Raw genomic sequence first — 20,460 nt, 5'->3', positions numbered from 1 at the left:
GACTTAAGAATGCACCAATCACTGTACTGACTCGAAAGTCCAAAGTATTCATATACTGATACACACCTTCTTCAATCATTCTACTTTGTAAGGATAGTAGAGGGATGGTGGAATAAGTAGATTACACTGTTATGGTGGCTCCAGCACTCATCCCTCAAACATTTACTGACTGCTTACTGTATGCAATGCACTGAGCTGAGTGCTCAGGAGGTGCCAATCAATCAACTACTATATCATCACCTGTTTTGCAGTAGAGGAAGGAAGGAATGTCAAGTCATTCCATTCCGCCCTGTGTGGCCAGCAAACCAGCAAGCAGGCAAAAGCAAGCTAGCTAAGGCCAACGCATTAAGCACTGGTTCTTCACAGTGATTTTGATCTATGACTAGCATGTCTCAGCCTCGGAATTTTACTATGTGCCAAGTGCCATGCTTCACTATCTCATTTAACTCCTAGAACCCCGACAAGTAGTAGCTCTTCTTACGCTCCCTTTAAAACATTGAAAATGACTCAGACAAGTCAAGCTGCCGTCCGTCTGAAACCAAGGCCTGTGTTCTGCCATGCTATGCTGTCTCTCAGGGACCAGGATAATCATAATGCATGTTTGGTAGCACAGCTCCTTTTCTTCTCTCCAGGGTACACTTCTAGGAGCCTTTGGGGCCTAAGAGGTCTTTAATGTAGGGTGGAGAGAAAGGTCCAATAAAAAGCCAAGAAAAGAGGCAAAGAGGCATCTTATCAAATATCCTCTACCACACTAAGGTTAAGGAAAAAGAAGAGTTTAGGAAATAATGGCAGAAGATTTCACAGAAGTCTAGGGAAAAGGGAATCCTCAGTAAAGGGTATACTAAACCCTTAATTTTAGGAAATTCTCAGCTTTACTCCACTTTTAGAATAAACATCCTGTTAGCTAAAGCTTTGGTTGAGGAGGTATTGTTTTTATAACGTTAAACTATTTGTAAGAATTCTCTCCATTGAAGGTAAAGTACATTTCCCACTTGTTATCAGGATCAACACATTACCTCCAAATCTTAGTTTTTAGAAGCAAAATTTCCCTGCACCAGAGAAATTTTAAAAGATATTGGAGGTAAAAGAGAGAAATGTAAGAAGGTAAAATACATAAAGAAAGGTTTACATCATTGCCACCAAATGCTTTTGAGGCCCAAAGAACTAGCCAAGTGGTTAAGCCTACAGTAGGTACTGTGGGGAGTTTAGGTTAAAAAAAATTTTTTTTTCCCTTAGTAATGAAGATCTAGGACGCAGCCAAACTTTAACTTTGCTTTAAAGATGCTACAAAGAGAAAGTCCAGCCAAGTTTGCTGAATAAATCAAGAGGGGGAAGCTTTCTACCCAGAGCATGGGGATAAATTGAACTTTGAAGACAAAACCTTTGGCTCACCTAAAAGTCTCTACTAACATTTCCCTTTCCCAAGACATTTCTTGAGTCTGAGAAAAAAGGAAACAGCCACCTCCACTCTGACTTTTAAATGACCCTGGTTGGTCAGGTCAAGACCAACGGAAAAATATGAAGTCTCCCAAACACAGGAGTCTGTGCCAACTTAAGTTTGATGCTGAAGTAAAAAAAAAAAAAAAACAAAAAACAAAAGCAGAGAGCAAAGTACTCTGAAAGAAGGCCCTAGCTACATCTACGGAAGACTACATACAACTATGGCCCACTACCCAAAAAACCAAGATTTCAAATTAATACTTCATTAATCTCTACTGCCTTTGACAATGATTGGCTACCTAGAAAATGGGATCTTAAGTATTGCCTCATGTGGGTGCAAAGGATTCCTAGCCAGGGGAGGAGAAAACAGAAGGAACTGGATGCTGCCCATCTTCTTTCTACCCATTCCAACTGAAATACTCCAAGAAAAATGTAGGAAGTTTCAAGTCTTATCTCCTTCCCACAAATTATGTGGCAAAGGACTTAATTCTCAAAAAGAAGGGGATCCAGTGGGGAAGGGAAAGGAGGTAATGTGGTTGGAACATCTAATTTGCTAGGAACCCCAACAGATCCAGGGTGTACTGGTTTAGCCAACACCCTTTTAAGTCAAACACAAACAACTGCAGCCTGTATTTGTTCTGTTGGCACTGCTCACTAGCCGCTCCACCCATATCTGTGTTCTCAACGTTTGACTCTTGCCACAGTGATAACAAAAGGACAGGAAAAAAATAAAATAGAACCGTAAGGTAACTGTAATATCAGTTTCTAGATAGCTCTCAGCCTTCTTATCCCCTTCCCCTGAAACTTGTAACTAAGCATTAAAGGTTTCTTCTGTCCTCCCCCAGCAGTTCGTCAGAAATTGATATTTTACATTGCACTTGCTCCTTTCCTTTAAGGCATTATGTGCTTCTTCCTACTTCTACGTGGGGGAAGAACAAGATGTTTACTTAGGAGCCATCTCACTTATGGGTATCCCTCTTGCAGCTTTGTCTGTGCAGACTCAATGAGTTATTACTCAGCAATTGTGAACAGCAGCTGACCGGATTTGTCCAGTTACTCATAAACAAGTATGAAAAACGCCTCAATACCCTAAAACCCATTCAGATAGTGTTTGTGTTATTCTGTCTATATACATGAGGGGGTAACTCATTCCTTCTATACCATATTGGCTTAAATAGAACAATTTTGGGGAAGTTATGTATTTTCAATATGCCCAGAAAGGCCGATGAGGAATTCTAAAAGCTGTTGCTTCTTTGGGGTGGAGACAGGAATCAGGTGGGCAAGTAAAGGTCCCAAATGGGGACCAGGAAGTAAGGGTGAGCCAGATTCCAGAAGCAGCTAGCATAGTGGTACACCCTACCTGCTGGGTGTGTTCCTAGGCTGCTGCTATTTCTGAAGTGTCTGGTGACACATCTGTATCTTCACGTATTCAAGGCTGCTATTTAGAGCATTCTACCCTGCCAGTGACCCAGCCTGGTCTAGATGCAGCCACTCCCTTTACCCCTTAAGCCAACACTCCACAATTATTAAGCCTCACTGGGTTATGAAAAAGGGATGGGGCAAGATAGAGGGGTTGAGTGTAGCTTCTGTATGACAGACTGTCAATATGCAAGAAGGGTAGATGTGGGCAAAGCATTGGCCAGAAGGATCCCTATCACCACTACCCCAATTTTGTTTGCTTTAAAAATGCTTCTTCGCTCACAACTGTACGACTTTTTGAAGACATAACACAAGTTATCATCCATACAGTATACCCACTTCATTACCAACCATTCCCTGAACATCTTGATCTCACCCCACCCATCATCCCTTTCAAAATTGAATTTCATAAAGGATCAAAGAGAAAACCACAAGGCCATAAAGATCTCAAGAAGCTCAGACTGCCTTCAGTGACACTGAGTGCAGAAGTCAAAGGGGACGACAGCTGGACAAGATCAGTGCGAGAGGGGAAAAGTCAACCACACAACAAAGGAAACCATACTTTATTGAACAGGAAACAAAAACAATTTTGGGGGCAAAGAGATTAAAAAAAAAAACAGAGGAATGCCTGGAAGAGAGGGAAGGGCAAGTGGTCACAAGGAAGGGATGAGATGGGTGGTCTGTGGCATCTGTGTTTGCCTTAGAACCGTGCAGGCACATACACAAGCCCCTTTACCCTCCATGCACTCTTAGACCAAAAGCCAACACAATTGTATCTTCAGAGATATATCCAGGCTTTTCTTCCTGCATTCTGTAGCTGGTTTCACCTTCAGCCCTGGACAGTCATGTAGGGTCTTTGCTGGAGAAAATTTAGGTCTTTCCAACCATAGGCCTGTTCCACAAAGCAGCAGTTTCAACTCCTGGAGAAGTTCCCTCCTATTTGCACTCACCAGAGAAGCCAGGGGCCCTTGGTCAAAGCCCCAGATCTCAAAGAAAAATGTCAAACCTTTAGAACTAGTTATTTTATTAAATGATATTAATACACATTTCAAAAGGATTTCATTGTTGTTGCCCCTAAAGCATGTACTTGTTTTGCTTTCCACACTGAACACGTGAGAATACCAATCCAACATATCTAATTTTAATCTTAACAGGCAACCCAGCCCATTCGAAAAAAGGGGGGAGGGGGAGGAGGGGAAGAAAAAAGGGGAAAAAGCAATAATTTACAGCGGCTTCAAAACAATAACAGCTGAAGCTTAATTCTGCATGAACCAGTAACTTCAGGATTGATAGTGAATATTTTGCAATTAGAAGTTTAGCATATTCACATTATCTAGATAGGTTTGCTGTACCATATATATCACAAACATTGTATTCCTGGGATCGGAAAGGATAAAAGGCCTATTCTCTTATCATTTTACCCTCCCTGGAAACAAACCAAATTCTATTTATTCTCAACTTTTGGGAGGCCAGAGGGGAGCAGGGAGACAGGTTTCATCTAAGCTGACTGAAGAGTAAACTCTTACAAAATACTCAAGGACTCAATTTCTGATACTGTATCACTGGGTTTTAAGTGGTACCAGTGTATTCATGACCCCCACCCACTGATTCTCTGTCTGTGATTTTACAGTGAGCACCAAGGACGTTAGTAACAACCTCACATATTCTGCTTGCATATGAATCATGTCCTTGCCAAGATACACTATGCTATGCTTTCTTTAAAAAAATCTTGTTTATTTTTTAAACTCAGGTTGAAATACAAAAGTCAGAGCATGGGCACGGAGTTTTAAATCACAGACAAAGAAAGAATAAAACCCCTTTGTTTCATGTTATGAATACCAGAATTGTCTTTTTTGTTTCACTATATCACATATATACATTGTTGTCTTCATTTACTGCTGTAGACAGATTTCCTTAAAGTTAACAACAGCTGACAAGTCACATACAAATCCTCACTTCCATCTTGAAACAAATGCACTGAGGATTTTGTGGCTTAAAAAAAAAAAACACTCCACAAAAAAACCAACCCTTAAAAGTCCATCTTTAAACTGTACAAGGTCCTTCTTTCATGGATTAGCTATCATGCTTTTGAGGACAACAGTCCTGCCCCAACATTCAGGAAGCCACTGTCCTGACAACCCCGCATTTTCTGATAAAATCAAATGGTCAGAGAGCCTTTTCAAGTAAACACTACTTTTAGCTTAAACAAGAGCAGCAAAAAGAATTCACATTCTTTTATCCTAGAATAAAAAAACATCCCACTTTTCTGCAAAGGAAAAAAAAACCTCTCAGTTTCAAGTCAGAGAGAACTCTCCCTTTCCCTCCCCCCACCCCCACCCTCACACTCTCTTATACTTTTCTCTAAACAAATGTCTTAGGACTCAATATAACTGTACTGTTTCTTTGCTTTGCTACACTATATACCCCACCCCACTTACAAGGTCATGGTATCATGCATTTTTGAGGGGGGAGAGCTACAGGGCAGAGAGGCTTGAGAAGGTCAAAGAAAGAAAGAACAGTTGGCTTAAAACCAGAAACGCATTAGGAAGATGAATGACTTGCAGGATCCTAACCAAAGAAAACATGGTGAGCCCAAATAAATAATATGGAATAAATTACACAAAAACTCCCAAACTATGATGCACACCTGGTTTAAGCTGCTCTTTATCTGAAAAGCAAGTTTATTCTGAGATAAATAATCACCTTCTGTCACTACACTGCCCACTCTCTCCCATCTTTAATATTTCGCTGGAGGAATCCAAAGCAATCCCATACTTCCTACAGTTACTCCTATACTAACTTGGAAGAAAATATGAAACTTGCTAGAATTTCCTTTTCTTTTACTCATCTGGCTGGAGATGACCAGTGTGTACCTGGGGGTAAGACACTAAATAAAAAATAGTAGTAAAGCAACATTTGCCCTTCAGTGTCCCTAGATGTAAAGATATAAACACTCAGAATGCAGTGATTGTCTTTTTCCCAGTACTAGTTGTAGAAATACAAATAAGAAGCCTTTCAGTTCAGGGACAAGAAAAGCACTTTCTCGTGGAAAATGACTAAGGGCAGAAACATCATTTTCTATTGAGGGTGGGAGGTGAGGTTAAGGACTGAGCCTTGAAATGTGACAGGCTGCCATCTGTAGAGTGGGGTAAATTTGAATTTATCGGGTCCTCCTGTTTCTCTGTAAAGATACATATAATAATATCCACTTGTCACTAAGACAGATCTAAAGAGGTATAATATAAAGAAAGATGCTACTGAACTTCCTCCTTCGAAATACCAAGAAGAGGGGTGAATACAGGACTAGGTCAAGGGGAAAAGAAAGATAAAGACAAATATTTCCCTTTCCCTTGTAGTTAACTTTTGCTGAAAACTACCAACAAATGTCACTTACGTTAGGGAGGCACCATGGTAAAAATGTCTACTTCTTATTTAAAAATACAGGGATAATATTTGATAACATTTCAGTTACACCTTCATATCAATTGTCAACTGTAGTGACTTTCTTTCTGGCTAAAGCAGAAATGACAACTGAGGGAGGAAAAAGTCAAGAAAGAAAAGCAGGAAGCAAGAGCTTGGTGCAAGATGTGTGAAACTACCTCAGCAATGTTTCCTTGTTTATGACAGATGGGCAGGTCACAACACAGCATTTAACAGTCCCTTTCTCTAGCTCTCTATATTGTAGCTACTCCTTATTTTAACCTTTAAATTATATCCAGCCCCCTTTCTTTCACTCCAAGTATAAACAGGAAAATTTACTAGGATAAAATGAGGTCCGTATCTCCTCAAAGTTACTGCCCGATAGTACTTTAGAAGAGGAAAAAAAGAAGAAAAAAAAAAGAAGCTCTAGATTTCAGGAGAGAGGTAAAGAACTGCAACATGCCTTTAAAAACAAAACAAAGCAGAAGAAAACTTGACAGGCCCAAGTTCTCCCAGGTTTCTCCCCTGCAACATCTCCTGGCTGTCAGCAGGCCACAGAGCATACAGGGAAGAGAGCCACCCTGGTTACAGCAGTAACGGAGCTGGAGAGAGAAGGGGACAGGAATCCTTCCACTGACTACTTTTGACATGCCAAGCCCAAAATAACATCCCAACATTGCACATGTTATTATCTGTACTGATGGAAGTTTTATTTCAAATGTAATAATACTCTTCCATAGATGGGGTAAGGTAAGAGCTGTTTTCCTCCCCACCCCTCAAACCCCCAGCCAAATGAAGTGGCTTTGGTTGTGTTTCTTAGCCCCCCACCCCCTTAAAATACAAACAAGTTGGAGAAGGTGGGTGTAAGTGCAGTGGGAGGCAGGACTGGATGGAATAGTGAAATGTGAGCATATGCACATGGGACTTTTTAATCTGGAAGGGAGGTCCTCTGTCATAATAAAAAAAAAGAAAAAATAAATCAAAGGAGGGAAAACAAACAAAAACAATAATAAACCAAACCCCTACTTCCAATTCTCTCTAGACTGTTCAAAATGCCTTTCCCTTAGTTTCCATCAGTACCTGGGAGGGAAGAATGGGCGTTTTGGTGCAAAGAACGGAGGGCCCCTAGCGAAAGGTGGCCTGGGTCTCTTTAAACTGTGAAAAGGGTCTCTGCTGAGAAAAGGTTCCCTAGGCCGGAAGTCTGGCCGGGGACTCCGCAAGATCACACCACTCCGGTTGATGGCGTCTCTGTGTGGGGGACCCAAGGCGGGGCCGCTGCCGCCGCCGCCGCCTCCCCCGCCTCCTCCTCCACGGGCTGGGCCCAAGTGCTCCAGAGAAAGGGAGGGCAGGCTCAGGCTCTCGCGTACACGGCTAAGGCCAGGGCCGTTGAGGTCCCGTTGGGTGGGGCCCCCATGGTCCCTGGGTCCTGGGAGCACCCCAAAATGATCAGCCAGGGTCCCTTGAAGGAGGGAACTATGGTCCTTGGGAAATACTGCCACAGCCCCCGCCACTCCGTGCTCTGCCAGTGGTGGGGTCGGGAAGGGTACAACCCCAGAGTGGTCAACAGGAGGTGGAGGAGGAGGAGTGGAAAAAGGGACGCCACTCCCGCCACTGCTGCTATGTTCCCCAGGGGGCGGAGGAGGGGGCGGGGTGGGGAAAGGAACTCCGCTGTGCTCTCCAGGAGGAGGTGGGGCAGCATGGGCCAGGGCTGCCTCCTTTGTGAAGGGGTTCGAAAGATCCACAGAGGGTAGATGAGTGGGTGCATCTCGAGAGAAGATACCACCATGATCCTTAGGAGGGGCAGGTGGGGCAGATGATGGCCCCACTGGCTCTCTCTGGAAGGGTGTCCCATGTTCCAATGGGGACGGGGGGAGATGATGCTCAAATGTTGAGTTGAAACTGTTGGAACGAAAGCTGCCGACACTTTCCTGAAACTGGGGTGCTCGTTCTTTGTATGGTGCTGTTTTAAAGCCAGTGAGGCCTCCGCTGCCCCCACCCCCAAGGGATGCCAACTCAGAGGCACTTGAGGGGCCATTGTCAAAAGAGCTGCCTGAGGTGCTCAGATCAAACCAACCCACCCTTGAAGCCTCACGCCCATGTCCTCTATTTCCCTTCCCAGGAACTCGGATGGACTCTACAGTCTGTATTGGCTCCCCTGACATCCTCCTATTGGATGCATTATGATAACCCAAGGTCTCTATAGGGGCCCCCTTTTCTTCCGTACTGTCAGGCAAGTCTAAGCAGGAGGAGGAGACTCGGGTCTCTATGCGGTAGTGCTCTTCTTGCTGCTGCTGCTCAGTGGCTGTCAAGCTGGGCTGGGAGAGGTTTGAGAGACTGACACCATCACTTGAAGTGCCCTTGCTGGGGGCCTGGCCAAAATGTTTATCATCTGAGGGCTTTCGTGAGGCATTTTTAAGCATATTCTTAAACTCAATCGTCGATGTGGTGGAAATGGTGGAGGCCAGGACTTTCTCCACGCCTGACGTGGGTGGGTGGCCCGTGGGAGCAGCAAGGGTATTCTGCGGAGAGAAAAGGGAACGATGTGGAACTGGGTGAGGAGAGTCTGGGTACTGCTTCTGTGGCAAACTGAGATGCCCAGTGGTAGACTGAGACAAGCTATTGTGGTTGGAGTCAGGGGTGAAAAATGAATCATTCTTACTCGGTGATGGTGACCGGTCAGACCCAGGTTCATTCCCTCTTATGCTGAAGGCACCAAAAAGCCCAGGGGAAGACGAGAGACGGTCACAGTTCTCACTAGAGTCCAGGAGGGCCCTTACAGATGGAGGGAAGGCAGGCTTTACCCCAAATTCTTGGCCCCTGTGGCTATAACTGGACAAGATGGGCTGGTACTCGGTGGTATCAGAAAGCTTGCTTGATTTCAGGATAGATTTGGCTGGTTTCTTCTCTAGGTTCATCATGGCAGAGGGTGGAGGCCCTGAATACTCAAAATCTCGGTAATCTTCATCTTCCTGGAAAGAAGTATCTGGATAGAATTTCTCCTGTGAAGAGTCCATCAGGGAAGATGGTCTCTCCATTCCATCAGAAGGCTGCTTATAGGGTGATTCACTGCCCAGGCCAAAGGGTCGATATGTAGATACAGAATTGGAGAGCTCTCGGGGGTAGCTTTCCTCTCTCCCAGGGGGTGGTGATCTTGTACTGCTGGGTGTTGAGGAACCAGGGCTAATGATCTTAGAAAGCAGGGACATCGTATCTACACTGCTGGATGTGGGCTTGTCCATCATCTCATCCTGGGTGGGTGTCCCACTCCGTTCATCCCGCACAGGGGTTCCATCAATGTTGTCGATTGATGTGCTAGTAGGGCCACGCTGGAAGTCTGAGGGATGGCTTTCTGCTGGGGCACTGGATCCCAAACTGCTCAGGATTGGGATGTTTAAGTTTAAGCCACTGAAACCAGGATTACCTTTTAAGAAGTTGTGGATCTTCATTTCCAGGCTTGGGGAGGTGGACTCTGACTCCAGCTTTGGCTTGGAGATCTCTGAAGATTGGCACATGGCAACTTCAGTAGGTGGGGCAGCAGGGCTAGTATTGTGGGTACCTGCAAACCCCAGAGTGTTGGATGGTAGCTTGAAAGTAGAGCTTGGGAGCCCTGGGCTTTGCCCAATTGAGGCCTTGCTGGCTGAGGTTGAAGAGACTTCAGAAGTTGATGAATTAGGGGAATAGCTGAAGCTTTTCGGAATAAAGGATTGGGTATTGGAGGGCAGATTCCTTCCTTTTATGCTAGAGACTGTGGTGTTGGCAGGGGAAGCCGAAGTGCTCTGGGATGCAGCTTCGCTGGACGGAACTGGGTTCCCAGTAACACTCTGAAGTAAAGATGACAGGCCTGTAGAAACAAAGATCAGAGGAGTTAAAAAGAACTCCCTACCTTCCAATGAAACCAATGTAGGCTAATTGGATATTCTCATTCATTCCACTGGGAACTAGATAGACATTAAAATATGAGATCAAAGGGAACCCAGACCAAATAAGTAATGACTAAATGTCATAGAAAACACTGGACCTATTTATCAATATAAGAAGAGCAAATTACTGAAATGTTTCTAGTAGTCATGAAACAAGTCCAACATGGCAAAATAAAAGGCAACAGGATGGGGGAGATTTTAGTGTCAGAATCATTCACAGTTTAAACAGGACAAAGCAGGAAAAGAAAGCGTGCAAAATTACTTTTAAAATAACATTTTAGGCCAGTATTTCTTAACGTTTGGTCTGTGGAACTGTTCCTCTAAACGCAAATAGATATTCTGCCCTATCCTTCCTTTCCAACCTCCACAACTGTCTCTAACAAGTTAACCTACACTGTTATTCTCAGGAGAGAGATAGCAATATGCAAATTGCAGGAATTTATTTGAACTGGGACGCTTTTTTCAAGGAGCATCTCTTGCCACATTGGTGGAAACAAAGCTTTGGTTGTAAAAATTTTAGTTGTAAAATGTAGCAATAATAAATATACAAACATACACCACAAAGCTTATACAGCTAGGCCATTGGGGCACTGATTCTTTCACAAGAAAACATACAATCCCCTTCTTATAGCTTGGAAAATTCAAGGATTATTCAGGCTGACACTGATGAGATTCAACCCCACTCACTGACAGACAAACTTTCTCAGAAGCACTGAGAAAGAATTCTTTGGGGCAAAGAAGACTGAAGTTCACCAAAGCAAACTGCTCTTGCAGAAAAATGCTTGGAAAAATACTTGATAAAGAGATAACAGAAGGTCCTTTAAATTCAATCACATTTTGGAAAATTTCCTCAATTTCTGATCACAAATGAAAAGTTTATGTATACTTCACCTGAATTTACAGCTTTCAGTCATACACTAAAACTGTTCCTTCATAATGATGTGAAAGAAAATAATATTTCATATGATACTTCAATTAATGTTTCTTCAAAATTTCAATTTTTATCCTTATTTGCTAAGAGATTTAAGGTCTTAAGAATTTTAAGGTTGCTCCATCCTTGTGACATTTTCAAATGCCATCAACTTCTAAATAATGATGCATGGCTTTTATTATCCAGTGTTTGATAATATCCAAATAATTGAAATATTGTTTATTTCAGTTATGATCCTCCTGAAAAAAAAAATCCATGTTTCATTTCCAAAAAGGTCCATGGCTATATAATTTTCCCCTTCCTAACAGTCTGATTTAATTCTTAGTAGTAACTGCTCTTACCAAAACCAGAAGTCTTCAAGCACTAGAAAGTGAGATATGATAATATCATGATTTAAAAAAGATATTTCAGCATTATCTTTCAGCTGTTGTGAAATAAGTTCTTCAGAAGACCATCTTCTTAACAAAGATACTACTCAGATTTCTGGTAATAGCTGAAATAATCTCTTACTCCTAAATATTACTTTTCTTCAATCTTAAACCATAGTCTATGGCCTCTGCCTACTGAAGTCATTCTTTTTTTAAATTTTATTTTATTTTTTGTGTGTGTGGTACGCAGGCCTCTCCCGTTGCGGAGCACAGGCTCCGGACGCGCAGGCTCAGCGGCCATGGCTCACGGGCCCAGCCGCTCCACGGCATGTGGGATCTTCCCGGACCGGGGCACGAACCCGTGTCCCCTGCATCGGCAGGCAGACTCTCAATCACTGCGCCATCAGGGAAGCCCTGAAGTCATTCTTTTGTACTGAAAATCAGTCAATAATGGTTGTGGGTGACACATTCAGAGCAAAGTTCTAAGAGATTTCCTTTATGGTCTTTGAAGAAATGTACCTATTTAAGTTGCTGGACACAGTTCTTTTAAAAGGCTAGGAGAGGGGCTTCCCTGGTGGTGCAGTGGTTGAGAGTCTGCCTGCCGATGCAGGGGACACGGGTTCGTGCCCTGGTCCGGGAAGATCCCACATGCTGCGGAGCGGCTGGGCCCGTGAGCCATGGCCGCTGAGTCTGCGCGTCCGGAGCCTGTGCTCCGCAACAGGAGAGGCCACAACAGTGAGAGGCCCGCGTACCGCACAAAAAAAAAAAAAAAAAAAAGAATAATAAAAAAAAAAAGGCTAGGAGAATTCCACATTCCATAAGGAACTGAAAGGTGATAAACTGCCCTGTTATTCCACAAAGCTTGTTTCCTGAGATTCCCACTTTTCATTTTGTCATAACACACCTAGTTCTGTTCAAATTTTGCCTGATGAGAAGGTCCACATGATACTATTGTTACAATCTGCTGAAAGAAAAAGCTTCTTCTTTAAGATCTAAGTATTATATCTATATAAGAAGTTAAAATACAAGTCAGTTCAAAATTTTTACTATAACTATAGGATGGTGATAGAAGAGGGAGTGGAAGGGAGAAACCATATAAACATGCCAATCTCTCAAACTAATTATCCCTGAAATCAGTAGTATGAGATGCACTGTAGCATCACCATTAATTCTTTTGCTGGTTCCAATATGTAGAGCTGTGGATTACTATTTCACAGTATTTAGTTATGTGTAACAAAATTCTCTTACATGGTAAGACAAAGCTCACTATAATACAGTGCCTTGCGGATACACTTACAGAACAGTTTAGGAAGTAAGAAAATTAACAGATACCTGTACTGCTGCTCTCTATTCATATAAAGCAGGATCTCAGCACCACTGACATTTGGGCGGGATACTTCTTTGTTGTTGGGACTGTCTTATGCATTGTAGGGTTAAGCAGCATCCCTGGCTTCCACCCACTAGAGGTACAGCACCCCCACCCCGACCCCAGCTGTGACAAACAAAAACGTCTTCAGACATTGCCAAATGTCCCCTGGAGGCTCCTGGTTGAGAACTATTGATAAAGAGTAAGTCACTACATTGAAGGTGTAATTCACTGCATAATTATACTGAGGTTGGTATCTGGAGGGTCTGAGAACAAAGAGCAAGGTAAGCTTTATGAAAAAATGTTAGAAGTAGACAGTTTTAGCACAAAACAAGATAATTAGCAAAGCTGAAGAGAGAGGTTCAAATAAAGTAGCGATAATAGCTAGGCAGAAAATCAGAAAAGGTATGATATCTATAGAGGCCTCTATAAAACATTAGGACATAAAAAAAGAGATAATCATAAGAGTTCTGATAGTAGATTGATCTTTCTTACTGTCTTTAGCTTCAGTTAACATTAAAATGTGTAAAACTCAACCTGTACTAACTTATACTAAGAGGTTGGGATACATGGTTTAAGTGAAAGAATACTGGACTCCAGTCAAGAAATCTGGCTTTTAGTCTCAGCTCTTCACTGAACAGACAGATGTGTGATCTTAAGCAGGTCACATTACCTCACTGAGTGTTAACTTCCTCATCTGAGGAGGGTATCGGACTAGAGGATATTTAAAGTCTCTTTCAGCTTTGACATTTCAGAATTCTATAAATGCTGGCTTGTACATGATAAAGAGAATAATGAATTAACTGTACTATACATTTCATAGCATTGGATTCCTCAGAAATGGAATCCAGGATTAAGCCAGAGACAAACATTCACGATTCAAGTCCCTCTAGCGCATGTCAGTTTACCTTGCAGTGCAGGGGCTGACTGTGTCTGGGTTTTGGAAAGAGCAGACAGAATGCTCTCTGGGGTGATCTCCACCTTCGAGAGGATATTTGCTAGAGGGTTATGAGATGTTGTCGTGGCAGGTGCAGGTGTTTTCAGACCACTGGTGAGGTTGCTGGGACTTGCAGGAGTTCCTGGAGAAGGTCTTGATGCAGGACTGACCCCTGGTGGCAGAAAGATTAACTCAAGAAAATGCAATTCAAAATGACCTATAAATTCATGATACTTTCCAGTCACTTAATTGAATATGGTATGTTTAATAGGAATTCTTCTGTGAATGATCCACAAATTGTCCATCTTGTACAAAGAAAAAATCTGAAAATTAGATTAAGACTTGCTCCTATCTACTTGGAACACTGTTAAATTAGATAAGTATTAAGTCATTTTTTTCATATGTATTTACTAGTTTTCAGAGCCCCAACAGAAGGAGACCAGAGAACCTATTTCTTTTTTCTCTACCAAATGGAACCTACACCTCAGACTCCTCTAAGTGCTCAATAGATATTGCTGGCTAATTATGATCAGACTTGGCCACTGCATAATTCTATGTGATAAGTAAGTTATTTCCTTTTGAAATGGACTTTAAAATGACGTTATATAAGCAATCTTTACATTTTTACATTTTAAAATACTGGGTTGATTCTTAACATAGGAAAAATGGTATATAAAGAAGAAATGATTTTTGATTTTTTTAACAACCAAAAATATAAACAGGTATTTCACACACAAAAATGATAAGCATATGAAAGAAATTTTAACCACATCTTTAATCAAAGGAATGCAAACGAACAATTTTTTTAAGACTGAATTTGGCAAAGTATAAAACAAAACAGGTTGGAGAGGCTGAGGAACAATGGGAACTTTCATATACTTGGTACATAAAATAGTACGTTTTTTGGAGATCATTTTAGTTATAACATGAAAAGACTTAAAAACCTACATGCTGAATTTTTTAGAGTCTTTATCTTTTAGAAATAAATATTTAGTTATTTATGAAGAAATGAAATAATTGGGATTTTCTTCAAAATAATCAGTATTGAATAGGGCATAGCAGAAACAAGATTGGCCATGTGTTTACAGTGTTGAAGATGAGTCATGAGCATGTAGAGGGGCTCTACTTTATTTATCTTCATTAAAACTTCCATTAAAAAAGTCCCATATACTTATCAACCCTTTTAAGAAGGGTTGTGCATAAAATTTTAGCATCAAGGTTGTTCATTACAGTATTCTTTGTAACAGCGAAAAATTGGAAACACACTAGATGTTCTAATAAAGGCTTACATAAATTATTGAATGCTATTAAATGATATAGCTGAATGTTTAATGACTTACAAAAACATCCATGATATGTAGTTAAATTTTAAGTAGCTGCTTGCAGAAGAGTACAGTTGTCCCTCAGTACCCATGGGGGGTTGGTTTCAGGACTCCTGAATATACCAAAATCTGTGGATGCTCAAGTCCCTTATAAAATGGTATAGTATTTGCATATAACCTACGCACATCCTTCCATATACTTTTGTTTGTTTGTTTGTTTGCCGTGCCACATGGCTTACGGGATCTTTGTTCCCTGATCAGGGATTAAACCTGGGCCATGGCAGTGAAAGCGCCAAGACCTAACCACTGGACCGCCAGGGAACTCCCTGTCCTTCCATATACTTTAAATCATCTCTAGATTACTCATAATACATAATACAATATAAATAGTTGTAAATACAATGTAAATGTTATATAAATAGTTGCTGGGGCATGACAAGTTCAAGTTTTGCTTTTTGGAACTTTCTGAAAAAATTTTTCCCCCAAATATTTTCAATCCATGGTTGGTTGAATCCTTGGATGTGGAACCTGCAGATGCAGAACCGGTGAATATGGAGGACGGACTGTATACGCAATATGCTTCAATTACTGAAAGAAAAATTATTACTAACATTTTATCTCCCCAAACACACACACATACACACACACACATGCGCACGTGCGCGCACACACACGCACACTTGTAAGGTTAAACACAAGTGGTTTCCTTTGGGATGGCAGAATTATGGATATTTTATTCTTTTAACTTATCTTCTAATTTTTCTATGATGACCATGTAGTGGTACATATGTATGTATCTATTTATTAATTAATTATGGCTGCACTGGGTCTTAGTTGCAGCATGCATGCGGGATCTAGCTCCCCGACCAGGGATGGAACACAGGCCCCCTTGCACTGGGAGCATGGAGTCTTCCCCACTGGACCGCCAGGGAAGTCCCTATTTTTATTTTTTAATTAAAAAATTACTTTAAATTAAAAAACAGAAACAAAACCCAGATTGACGGTTCAATTAGAAAGGTGGAAATAAGCCTTTTATCTTCTTTACTGGGGCTACTTACCAGTATTTTTCATGACTGATGTCAGGCTGCTAAGGATGGAACTGATCTTTGCCAGATCCACATTAGCCAGGTTTGGCAAAGCCAGTGCTGGAGTAGGGGAGAGAAGAGAAGTATTCACAGGCTTTGGAAGAGGTGGGGTTGCTGTCATGGTCACAGGCACTGGAGTACATGAAGAGGCCTTTGAGATACTTTCTGTTGGCTTTGTAGGTACAGCAGTGGATACAGCTGACTTCTCCACAGGTTTTTCTTTCCTGTCTTCTACTGTTTAAAAAAAAGAAAAGAGATGGTATTGCATCCTACTACTTTCCAGACTCTGCTTCCAATATGAATTAACATGTCCTAATATTTCCTAAAAAGTACTATGCTTTAGAGAAAAATCATTCACTTCATGATTTTTTAAAAAAGTCATGCTCTTTATAATTTATGAACCTTCCCACCTTTAATAGCTGCTTAAAATGAATTCCCCAAATACATCTTTTATCTTACATTTAATGATTTCTTTACATCTTCTTAGTCTCTGTATATTAAATTTGTACATTTTTGGAAGCATGTTATTATTTGGTACACATTTGTGGTCTGTCTTTCAGTAATATTTATGTCATAAATTGTCCTGTCTTTTCCTTGCCATTATTAACCTGAGAGCTTTCTAAGAACAGAAACTCTGTACCTATATTAATGTATTATCCTTTGGCCTCCTGAAGTTGGTCTACTGGGGGTGCAATCAGGCACTAATGCAATGTTTTAACTCTTGATGCCCCTGCAATACATTCCTCTTAATACTTTAAAGGCAATGCACTATATGGATAGGGCATTAAATCCAACCTAAGTCAAACTGCCTAATAAGAATAATTATAAAAGCTGGGGATGTCAGAGAAACAATTCACCAATCCAGGTTAATTCTGAAAGTGTGGTTAACAAAATGTGGCTTTGGAATCTTGAAGGTCAAGAGTGACAGAGAATAAGGAATCCCAGCATAAGTGGCCCTCCCTTTAGAGCAGTGCTGTTTAAAAGAAATGTAATTCAAGCCACATATGTAAGTTTAAATTTTCTAGTAACCATATCAAAAAAAGAAAAACAGGGAAAATTAATTTTAATATTTTACTTATCTCAATATATCCCCAATATTTTCATTTTAATAAGTTATAAATATAAATTATTAATGAGATATTTTCACTCTTTTTTAAAGCACTAAGTTCCTAGAATCCAGTGTGTATTTTGCTTTGTTTTTGTTTTTGCCACACCACGTGGCTTGCAGGATCTTGGGTCCTTGGCAGCGGAAGCACAGATTCCTAACCACTGGACCACCAGGGAATTCCCTGAACAGCACAGATCTTAAGCAATGATTCTCAACGTACGTGGCATACCAAATCCTGAACCACTGCTCTACAGACAATACTAACTTGGTGTTCTAATTTTACAAGGATTAAACCATCTTTTAATACCTGCCTGTGATAAATTTATTGGTGGGGAAGGCAAAACAGATAAGGAGCAAGTTGTCTACTAATCATATAGGACATACCAATGATTTTTGACCCATCATCTTCCACATCTGAGAGTTCCATGTCTTCCACATCACGATTATCTGTTGCAGGCTCAGGTGTGGCAGATTTCTCACTCTCCATGGTTGGTGACTGGGATTCCTCACCTCCCATTCCTTGAAAAGGAGACTCAGAGCCAGTTGGGGAGGGAGCATCCATGCTTGGGGAAGGGACTGGTGATTCCTCAGGATCAGGAAGGGTTGACTTCAATTGATCCAGCTTTTTCTTTAAATTGTTCACTCGATTAGCGAAGGTTTTATATGCCTAAAAGAGAAAAAGAAGAGTTTCCTCCTCTGAGAAGTAACCAAGAAGCTACCATTTTGACTTGATCAGATTTCTTCATTATTATTAACTACTATATCACTGGTATAAAACAAGAAAATATCATCTGTCAAGCATGGAGTAGTTTCCAATCTCTGCTTTTTATATTCCCTACGTCAATATTACCATCCACAGTCGCCCAAGTTAGAGACTTAGAAGTTATCTGCAATTCATCCTCCCTTGCTCCTCTGTATCCCTCCAAGCAACCAATATTTATCAAGAGCCTAAATGTGCTGGCCACTCTTCTAGGTACTGGAGATACAGCAATGACTAAGAAGACAAAAATCAAATCAATAAATAAAGCATAGCCTGAGAGGTCAAATACTATTGATTTTTTTAAAAAAAAGAAACTGTTTATTTTAAAAGTTTTAGGTGTACAAAATTACTGTGAAGATAAAATAGAGAGTTCCCATATAACCCACACCCAATTTTCCCTATTAACACCTAACATTAGTATGATACATTTGTCACAATTAATAAACATTTGTCACAATTAATAAACCAATTTTGATAATATTATTAACTAAAGCCCATACTTTATGCATATTTCCTCAGTTTTTATCTGATGTTCTTTTTCTATTCCAGGATCCCATAATTTAGTAGTCACATCTCCTAGGCTTCTCTTGTTTGTGATGGTTTGTTAGACTTTCCTTGTTTTTGATGAACTTGACAGTTTTGAAGAGTACTGGTCAGGTATTTTGTAGACTATCTCTTAACTGAGGTTTGTCTAATGTTTTTCTCATGATTAGACTGGGGTTATGGGTTTTGGGGAGGAAGACCACAGAGGTAAAGTGTGATTGTCATCATATCATATCAAGGGTACATACAATCAATACAATGTACCACTGCTGTTGTTAATCTTGATCATCTGGCTTAAATCCTATTCATCTGATTATCTTAATTGCCAGTGTCTTGAAGCTGTGTGTCTTTTTCTTTTTTTTTTGTTAAGGGTCTTGGAACAATAGATTGTGGAATCATTTTGGTTGGTTGAACAAGAAGCATTATTTTAAAAATGGAGTGGAACGGAAAATAATATGCTAGAATTGAGATTTTGTTTCATAATTGAGTAGTTTGTAGCACAGCAATGCTCCCATCAAGAACAACTAGAAAAGCCAGATATATACACATACATATCTATACACACTCACACGCATGCACGCACGTGCACACACACATATTTGAATGTACTGTAGAGTGCTAAGGCAACGAAAACCCAAGTGGCAAATTCTATAGCAGGGGAAAACCATGAGGAGAGTCAAGCTGACATTCTGCAGCTGCCTTTTCTCTCAGGGTCCTGCTGATTTTGGGGAGCTAGGCAAGAATTTGAGAATTCAGGCAAAAGGAAAAGGCAGAGGGTTACTACTAAATAATATAAAGAAAAAAGGATAACTTTTAAAAGTCTTGCTGGCCTGTAGAGATAAATTAGAAAAAATTAGCAAGGCCAAAATTTTGATGAAAGAGGAAGGACAGAACTGGCTCAACAATATGCTATTGCTTATCCTTCAAGATGTTTGCTGATAGATAACCAACAAGGACCTACTGTATAGCACAGGGAACTCTACTCAATATTCTGTAATAACCTACAGGGGAAAAGAATCTGAAAAAGAACAAACATATGTATATGTATAACTGAATCACTATGCTGTACACCTGAAATTAACAGAACACTGTAAATCAACTATACTCCAATTAAAAAAAAAGATATTTGCTGAATTATGAAGTTTGCTTAAGAGGGAATTAAAGAAGTCAAGCAGAAAAATTCTGAAAAGCAAAGCAGAGTTAAACATAGTCTCATGGTGCAGAAGAGACAAGGATTAGTGTTCAAATCACACAACGAAGGAGGGGCCCTAGTGATGTCGCAGGCTCTCAGTGGGAAAAATCTGTGACTTAGAAGCTGGATGAACCAGAGGAAATCAAAAGTTTGCCCAAACTGCAATTCAGCCTGAAGTCAGTTGAGTTTCAGATTTGATTAATATGATTAGCTCTTGGACTTCCCTGGCGGCACAGTGGTTAAGAATCCGCCTATCGATGCAAGGGACACGGGTTCGATCCCTGGTCCGGGAAGATCCCACGTGCCATGGAGCAACGAAGTCCATGTGCCACAACTACTGAGCCTGTGCTCTAGATCCCGCATGCCACAACTACTGAGCCTGCGTGCCACAACTACCGAAGCTTGTGTGCCTAGAGCCTGTGCTCTGCAACAAGAGAAGCTACTGCAATGAGAAGCCCATGCACCACAGTGAGGAGTAGGCCCCGCCTACTGCAACTAGAGAAAGCTGTGCACAGCAATGAAGACCCAACGCAGCCAAAATAAATACATAATAAATAAATAAATTAAAAAATATATATGATAAGCTCTCACAATATCTGCCTAGCAAAGGAAAGGGTGAATCCTTTCTGTAGGAAGAGAAATCACTGAG

General features: G+C 40.9%; 1 protein-coding gene across 2 annotated transcripts in view; it reads right to left on the bottom strand.

Moving 5' to 3' along the window:
• Window positions 1-5,209: 5,209 nt before the first annotated feature.
• The window catches only part of RPRD2 (regulation of nuclear pre-mRNA domain containing 2), a 90,752-nt gene continuing 75,501 nt past the window's right edge, over window positions 5,210-20,460 (bottom strand). Inside the window, exons 8-12 of one of the 2 annotated variants that reach the window (XM_060090471.1) lie at window positions 17,701-17,983; window positions 16,182-16,442; window positions 13,773-13,973; window positions 8,939-10,120; window positions 8,628-8,798 (exon numbers count right to left, since the gene is read on the bottom strand). In XM_060090471.1, coding sequence (XP_059946454.1) covers window positions 8,710-8,798; window positions 8,939-10,120; window positions 13,773-13,973; window positions 16,182-16,442; window positions 17,701-17,983 — 2,016 coding nt within the window. In that variant the 3' untranslated portion in view covers window positions 8,628-8,709. Of the gene's footprint in view, window positions 10,121-13,772; window positions 13,974-16,181; window positions 16,443-17,700; window positions 17,984-20,460 lie in introns of both variants that reach the window. The other variant, XM_060090470.1, reaches the window with a different exon arrangement.

The sequence above is a fragment of the Mesoplodon densirostris genome, chromosome 2 (genome assembly GCF_025265405.1).
Source record: "Mesoplodon densirostris isolate mMesDen1 chromosome 2, mMesDen1 primary haplotype, whole genome shotgun sequence".
Classification (NCBI taxonomy): domain Eukaryota; kingdom Metazoa; phylum Chordata; class Mammalia; order Artiodactyla; family Ziphiidae; genus Mesoplodon; species Mesoplodon densirostris.
Note: the sequence above shows the minus strand (reverse complement) of the source record. Positions and strands in the feature narration are given on the sequence as shown.